At 39.0% G+C, this 8,148-nt stretch overlaps 1 protein-coding gene across 1 annotated transcript in view; it reads left to right on the top strand.

Moving 5' to 3' along the window:
- Window positions 1-7,524, top strand: part of Pmar_PMAR026464 (cGMP-dependent protein kinase, putative) — a gene marked incomplete at its 5' end in the record, with an annotated part of 13,682 nt that extends 6,158 nt beyond the window's left edge. Inside the window, 18 exons of the mRNA XM_002776104.1 lie at window positions 250-420; window positions 729-767; window positions 912-956; window positions 1,013-1,102; window positions 1,498-1,560; window positions 2,040-2,120; window positions 2,581-2,700; window positions 2,762-2,827; window positions 3,412-3,534; window positions 4,144-4,203; window positions 4,408-4,512; window positions 4,559-4,701; window positions 5,103-5,243; window positions 5,588-5,704; window positions 5,914-6,065; window positions 6,321-6,475; window positions 6,939-7,055; window positions 7,325-7,524. Of these exons, the coding sequence (XP_002776150.1) occupies window positions 250-420; window positions 729-767; window positions 912-956; window positions 1,013-1,102; window positions 1,498-1,560; window positions 2,040-2,120; window positions 2,581-2,700; window positions 2,762-2,827; window positions 3,412-3,534; window positions 4,144-4,203; window positions 4,408-4,512; window positions 4,559-4,701; window positions 5,103-5,243; window positions 5,588-5,704; window positions 5,914-6,065; window positions 6,321-6,475; window positions 6,939-7,055; window positions 7,325-7,372 (1,836 nt within the window). The 3' untranslated portion in view covers window positions 7,373-7,524. The remainder of the gene's footprint in view (window positions 1-249; window positions 421-728; window positions 768-911; window positions 957-1,012; window positions 1,103-1,497; window positions 1,561-2,039; window positions 2,121-2,580; window positions 2,701-2,761; window positions 2,828-3,411; window positions 3,535-4,143; window positions 4,204-4,407; window positions 4,513-4,558; window positions 4,702-5,102; window positions 5,244-5,587; window positions 5,705-5,913; window positions 6,066-6,320; window positions 6,476-6,938; window positions 7,056-7,324) is intronic.
- Window positions 7,525-8,148: the final 624 nt, after the last annotated feature.

Genomic DNA, 8,148 nt, shown 5'->3' with positions numbered 1-8,148 from the left:
AATATTCATGGAGTATTACACCCCTTCGCGTTTAAGGGGTGGAAGTCTAATAATAATGAAAATTTGTTATTAGTGGAGATTCACTAGTGATGTGAAAAATACTAGTTCACATTTTTCTTCGCGAAAAAACAATTGTGTTATCAATGTTCGCGGAAACATATACGTTTGATAATATTCATGGAGTATTACACCACTTCACGTTAAACGGGTCGTGAAACTTCACTGTGTAGTGTGAATAGTTTTTTTTAGGAAGTACTGAAGAGAGCCTCTAAGAAGGGCGTGCTGAAGAATCTTGATTTCTATGAGAAACTCGATCGGGAACAGCAAAACTACTTAGTAGACGTTGTTGAGGAATGTGAGTGTGTTGTAGCAGGGCGTCGTCCAGCTCTCGGAAATAACGTTCCTAGGATCCCGCGGAGAGTAGGAACAAATGTTCCGAATGAGTAATTTTTATAATGGGGAGAATCTCGAAAATCGGCGGGGAATATGTTCCTAGCTGTTTTGAAACGGCATTAGTTTGTTCGAGAGGATTTCGAGTTCCTGTTTTGTAGTTGTATTTTGCACATGGTCAACCACATGTGTTGGTGACAATCTGAAAACTGCTAGGAAATTTGGGGTAGTTTCTGCGAAGTCTCCAGATCGGTATATAATAGTTAGTGAGGAAGCTGTTGAGCTCATCAGCTGAGGAAAGCGAAAATATTTTGGAGTGGTATTGTTGTGGTATGCAGATCATTACAAAAAAGGAGAAATGGTGGTCAAAGGGAAAGGTGATGATGAGTCCAGGGTTTTTATAGTGCTGTGTGGCTCGGTGAGTTGAAGGGTGGATAAATGGTGAAATGGTTAGTTGTCGTGGTTTTGAATCGATCCACCCGGGTTCAAATCTGTGTGGAGGTATTTTATTTCTTTTTCAGGCGGAGTTGCGACCAGCTGCCTCACATAATGGAAACTCCTCTAGAGTAAATCACACGGCGTTGGAGGTTGGCAGCAAAGTTAGAGAGTTTGGTTGTGTTAGGAGGTTACTGCTGGTTGCTGTGTGGGTGAGGAGGAGTTTTTGGACAACCGCAAAATTGATTTTATGTTGACTGCCACCAGTGCTCATGGAGTAAGAAAGTGATAGTGAATGATTTTTGAAGGGGGGTTTCACCCGTTTTACGTGAAGTGGTGTAAAACGCGATAGACACCATTGAAAACACTCGGCGAATTGCACCTCATTTCACGTGAAATACATGACTTGTTTTTTCACGCGTTACTCACTGACAAAGTGCGTGTTTTTCGCGAAGGGGAATGTGAAATATTTTTTCTGCTAATGTTTTAATATCACGGGTGAAACTTCGCAGTGATGGTGAAATTACTGTTAAACTACCATTAGGAATGAACAAAATGGTTTATACGAAATTGGAAATATAGATTTTCGAAATTATCGTGAGAATAGCTTGGGAGTCTTTGAACGTTACTGAGTTTGGAGACTAGTCTCGTTTTTATTCCATTTCTGAGCAGTTACACGTATTTGCGATAAAGAGCGCGGCCTTTCTGGAAAAGCTAAGGAATAGTTTTAATATGGTGAGTTATGATGAGAGTATTGTTGGAAGTTTTACGTGAAGTGGTGAGAAAGTTCGGGTGATATTCGCGGTGATATGTTTGTGAAATGTATTTTCAGGGGCGTTTTTTTTTCATATCACTAGGCTCAAACTCCACGTGTAAATATTATATTATTATATATTTTATTAATCCTATCCTGGCTGCATAGAAAGGGAGTTGAATCACACTGTTTGCAGCTAATGCCGCAGTGTTCATTGCTTGGAGTCTCACCCATTTCACGTGATGTGACGTAAAACTCGGTGAAAAACGCGATATTCGCGGTGATATGCAGTGGTCGTGAAATATGTTTTTCATATCTCTAGGGTGGTGGTGAAACTCCATTAATATCTATTACTTTTGATGTCTCTACCGACACACACTGATAAGAAGCGATGGACAAATTTCAAGATTAATTTCATTAAAAACTCAACCGCTTTACGTTAGTAGTTATTTATTTGTAGGTTCACCCATTGTACGATGTGTCGTCATCTTCCCCTGCTGGGAGGCCGCCTTGCGTGCGACGCTATCTTGAATGGAACGAAGTGAGAGCAGCGGAAAACGGGCGCGCGGGTTTATTATAAATTTCATATTTGAAATTTTGTTATTTGGGATGAGAAATCAGAATCGTGAATATGGTTGTTTATACATGTTGTGTTTTTTATTGTTTTTAACGCGAAAATAAAATGAAAATTCCAAAAAATTAGAGTAAATTTTGTGAAAATATTTTCTTGGTTTTTCAGATATTGCAAGAAATATATTTATTTGAAACTCTCATCAAATAACAGCTTTATAGAATACGTTCATTTTTTCCTCGTTTTTGATGCAAAAAATTGTAAATTTCGGAAATTTGGTATGTTAGCGATGTCATCGGAGTTTCACCCGTTTTACGGGAAGTGGCGTAATATTCCACGTGAAAAACGTGATATTCGCGAAGTGAAATGTGTTTTTCACTGGTGTTTTTCATATCACGGCTGAAACTCCATTTTTCTGATTGATTTTCAGATCCGATCGATATTGCAGGAAATATATTTATTTAAGACTCTCACGAAAGAGCAGCTCTCGAGAGTGGTGATGAACATGTCGAAGCAAAGTTTTGATGCTTTTGCAAAAATCTGCACATTTGTAAGCGTTGAGGAAATGCAAGTGGAGGTAAGATTTCAAGATTTGTGTATGTTGTTGTTAGGGCGATTCGTCTGATAATTTTTATCTGATCGGAAAAGGAAGTGTGTCGGTGGAAATACCCGGGAAGGTGAGGAATTGGATGAATTCTCGCTCGCCCGAAATTACTGGTTCTTAAGAGCGTTTATTGAATGTTCACGACCGGTTAGTAAAACTCCATGTGAAAAAGGCTATATTCGCGGTGATATGCAGTAGTCGTGAAAATATATTTTTTCACTGGTGTTTTTTATATCGCTAATGCACTGTTCCACTCAACGACTAGAGCGGAACGGGTAGATATATACACATATAGGTTAGAAAGCGGTACAGTAGATGAGGAACGAGACTATGTAGGTTAGAGTGGTGGTGCAACTTCATTGAGGTTATGACGGTTTTCCGATATCCTTTGAGTCGACGAAACAGCGTCTGATCTCACGTAGAACGTAAGATTAATATCAGCTTAAAAGGTCTATGGAAGTTCAATCGTAGCAGACTAACATACTAGCTTGACGCTAGATACACAGCTACATCACAATTATAAGACAACTATGGAGGACAATCGTTTGTGTCTTCGAGTGACTACAACATTGTAACTACTCATTATCGAAAGCCATACAGGCTGAATACAGCACAAGGTCCCGGGTTCAAATCGCGCAAATGTTATTTTATTTTCAGGGGGTAGTTCGTACATTATCAAGATGGGAATATTTTGGTGAGCGCGGGTTGTTATTTGAGATTCCTAGAAGTGCTACTATAACAGCAGCTGAGCCAACGACGTGTTTGATGTTACAAAAACAGGTAGGGGCATTTCATGGTTTCTATTGTAGTAGTGTTGCAAACTTTTGGGGTAGTGAGTGAGAATGAGTGCTTAAAAGGGCGAAATAGGATTTTCTAATGGAGATTCACCTTAGTGATATTTCACGACTACTGCATATCACCGCGAATATCGCGTTTTTCAAAGAGTATTATTACGACACTTTACGTAAAACGGGTTGTGAAACTCCATAGTATGAAATTATAAATATTTCCTCGTTCGCACTTGGTTTTTTAGTAAAAAGGTATGCATTTAGGTGCAGTTTCACCACCCTAGTGATATGAAAAACGCTAGTGAGAAACATATTTCACGACTATTGTTGCATCGCGCAAATATCGCGTTTTTCACGGAGTTTTACGCCACTTCACGTAAAACGGGTTGTGAAACTTCAGTTAATATACACGATTGCGAGTTTTAAGTTCAACTATGACAACAGTAGTTATGATGAATGTCAGCTCAGGAGAAAGCGATTTATTATATTGGAATAGTTCCTTGAGAATGTTGCTCACCGGACGAGGAAATTTTTCTTGATTTTTTTGTAATTTTTTTGTAATTTTTTTGTAATTTTTTATTTTTTTTCGTAATTTTTTTAGGTTTTTCTGGATATCGTCGGTCCGTTTAGACAGTCTCTGGTGAATCGGATCGAACTACAGGTGGGTGTTGATTTATTGAGAATTGAAAATGCGATGGAAAAATTAATATTATGGAGTTTCAGCGTAGTGATGTGAAAAAACAGTGGTGAAAAATATATTTCACGACTACTGCATATCACCGCGAATATTGCGTAAAACGGTGGAACTCCGCTGAATGATGACGTATGTTTTTTTTCGTATCGCGAGTGAAACTCCATTGTTTAGGACGAGACTGTTAAAAAGGACGATTTGGAGCCTGTCGCCGTTGTTGGTTACGGAACTTTTGGAAGAGTTTTTCTGGTGAGAAATAGGAAAAGTCCCGAAAAAGAGGTGAAAAAAATATTTTTTGCGATTTTTTTATTTGTTATTTTTTCAGTATGCATTGAAAGCGGTGTCGAAGAAACATGTGGTTGCGATGCAGCAGGAAAATTCGATCAATATTGAGAGGAAAATATTACTTCAACTGTATCACCCCTGCATAGTGCAGTTTGTGAAAACTTTTCAAGATGAGAAAAATGTGTAGGTGAATGTTTGTGTTCGCTTTCCTCAGTTGAGCTGGAGAGTTGCCATTCGTAGTTATACGAAGTAGGGTATGGGAATAAGAATTTTTCCAGAATTTTCTCTCAGAATTTTAAGATTGTTACTAATACATGCAGTTGACCATGTGCATATTTCCCGCGACGTTGGGAACGTAAATGACGTAATTTCTAAGAGGAGTTCTCCAGTTTTGGAAAATAACGCTCCCTAGGTTTTGATAATATTGGAGTTTCACCCGTGAAGTGGCGTAAAACTCGGTGAAAAACGCGATATTCGAGGTGATATGCAGTAGTCGTGAAATATATTTTTCATATCACTAGGGTGGTGAAACTCCATTGTGTCATTATATGGAAACTTGATGGTATTTTTGGGGTTTTTGTCAGATATTTTTTAACGGAATTTTTGGGAGGTGGTGACTTATTCAATGCTATTCGCGAGATTGGGAACCTGAGCGAATTCCAAGCCCGTTATTATTCGGCGAGTATAATATTGGCGATCGAATACCTGCACGAAAAAGGAATAATGTGAGTAGATATGAATTCTCATTGGAGTTTCACAACCCGTTTTACGTGGAGTCGGTGAAAAACGCGATATTTGCGGTGATATGCAGTAGTCGTAAAATATGTTTTTCATATCACTAGGGTGGTGAAACTCCATCGAAATGGTTTAAAAAAGACTAGTGAGAAACATGTTTCATATTCAATTTGCGGAAAAGGCATGTGAGAAGTGAATAACGCGTAAAACGCGCAGACGTTTTAGAAGCGTTTCGTAGTCTTTAGTCGTACTAGTCTCAAGCGATGTGGAAAATGTAGTTATGTATAACTGTTTGCTTCGCACTGTATGAAGAAGTGTTCATGTATTTTAATAGGTATCGAGATTTGAAGCCAGAGAATTTACTGTTGGATTTTGACGGCTGTGTGAAGTTGGTTGACTTCGGCTGTTGCAAGCAGGCGTCGAGGTCGTACACTCTTATGGGAACTCCAGAGTAAGTAGGGATTGTATTTATGGAATATATGTTGTTCGCTTTCTTCGGATGATCTGAGGAGTTTTCATGTATGAGTTTGGCGGAGTTTTCTGAATTTTGATATTGTCACCAACGTATGTAGTTGATTATGTGAAAGATTACTCAGCTTTACATGAAGCGTTGTGTATCCATAATCGATCACTCGGGCGAGCGCTTTTTTCTATGTGCAGGTATATAGCACCAGAAGTGATACTAGGACGGAGTTATACGGATTGCATTGATTGGTGGTCGACTGGTGTTTGTATGTATGAGTTTATATGTGGACCTTTGCCGTTTGGTGGTGACACTGACGATCAGCTGGAGTTGTTTCGGCAGATCATCGGTGAGTGCCGAAATATATGTTTGGTTTTCCTCAGCTGAGTGTAGGAGTTTCTGAAGGTATGTTATAGAAGTTTGCAAACGAATTTGGGTAGAAGTGTGCAGAAAAAATGAGAATTTCTCAAAATTTTTTTCAGAAATTTCATAACACACGTAGTTGGGCATGAGCTGATTTCGATCTAAAAAAAGTGAGTTTATTCGCGATGAGAATTTTTTGACTATATACATATTTCCCAAACTACTTGTTTTTGATGTTCAGAAGCACCATTAAGGTTTCCGTCGTGGTTGCGGGATCAAAACGCGAAGTCTATTATCACAGGGTTGATGCAAAAAAATCCTGAGGAGAGGCTTGGCGGAGGCGTCTCGGGAGCTAAGGAGATAAAGCGACATCCGTACTTCAAGAAATTTGATTTCGTAAGGAGGGGATGCTGATTTTTTAATAATAATAACGATATTGGAGTTTCACCCGTGAATAACATGTCCATTATATATTTATTTTATATATGTTCATAAGCATTACTAATCTAGTTATATATTATTAGTCAATGGTGAATTCTATATTATTATTTTATGGTGATGCATGGTATTGATGATATTGATAGTAATGTAAATTTTTGGTGAAGAATGCAACGCAGGGGTGGTTTGTGAAAATACTGGAGTTTTACGAATTTTTCGCGAAGTGGTGTGATACTCTGTGAAAAAGGCGATATTCGCGGTGATATGCAGTAGTCGTAAAACATGTTTTTCATATCACTGAGTGGTGAATTTCTGTTGATTCTCGTGTGACGAACTTGAAGGAGTTTTTTGCGAAGTTACTGCGTTGTTCAATACGTTTTGGAAATTTTTTTTAAAATGAAAATTTTGGTATGTGATTTAGGACGGGCTCTTATCGCGGAGTGTGAAGTCGCAGTGGGTGCCCGATAGAGAGCAAACGATGAAGCAGTGGATAGATGCAACTGATCCTGGGCTGTTGAGTTTGGAAAACTCAGGAGAGGTGAGTGATAGTTTAACGGTGTTTCATCCGTTTCATGTGAAGTGGCGAAAATCGCGATATGTTGTGGTTTATGAAATTTGTTTTTCGTATCGTGGGTGAAACTCCGGTCAGCGTATGTGAGTAACAGTGCTGGAGGAATATATGTTTGTTTTCGTCAGCTGAGCTTCGGAGTTTACATGCTAATTCGGGTGGAAGTGATTAGAAATCAAGTAGAACGAAAATTTTAACAAAATTTTCTCAATTTTCTCCACAGTAATGAGATTGTTCAGGAAATGGCGGATGGTTGTGTGAGCATGGACTGGGCTAAGGACTTCTGATGATGCTACTACTACTACTACTACTACTACTACTACTACTACTACTACTACTACTACTACTACTACTACTACTACTACTACTACTACTACTACTACTGTTAGTTTGTAGTTAACTACGTCTGGTGGCTGTGTCCCTTTAGACGTAGTTTGCTTTTACTGTGTCGGTCTTGTCTCATAAGCATTCAATGAACAATCTTGTTGTGTGATTTAATAAGCGGTTTGTCAAGATAGAATTGATTGGGGACAGAAGTTGTGCAATTTCATCACAGGATGATGAACGGAGGTTTATCTTCCCCCATCGGTCTTAGCTCATAAGCGTGTTGTGTAGTTTTTTGATGTGGACTTGCGGTTTATTGTGATGGAATATATGTTAACTTCTCTCAGCTACTGGGCTCGGGAGTTTGCTGACTAATTATAGGAGTTTATACTCGAATTTGGGTAGAGGTGAATGCATGCCGACCATCAGTTTGTGATGCACCGGTTTAGTTTCGTTTTTCTCCCCTTATAGAACTAGATAGGTAGTTACTTGTGTCGTGGGTCCACGCTCTGGAGGAGCTCGTTTTCTCGGGCGTGGTGATTCTGATGTCACTCGCCCTATTGTGGACGCAGACACATGTAGTTGAGCATGTGCATATAGTGCAGTAGTGATGAAGTGAGAGAAAGAGTGCACTTTTGATAGTGATTTGAGGGTAATCGCAGCTAGCGGAGGATTCATAATGTCTTGTTTTTCTAACTAACGGTGTGCATTGAAGTTTCATCTGTTTCACGTGAAGTGG

Source organism: Perkinsus marinus (assembly GCF_000006405.1).
Source record: "Perkinsus marinus ATCC 50983 genomic scaffold scf_1104296954446, whole genome shotgun sequence".
Taxonomy (NCBI): Eukaryota; Perkinsozoa; order Perkinsida; family Perkinsidae; genus Perkinsus; species Perkinsus marinus.
Note: the sequence above shows the minus strand (reverse complement) of the source record. Positions and strands in the feature narration are given on the sequence as shown.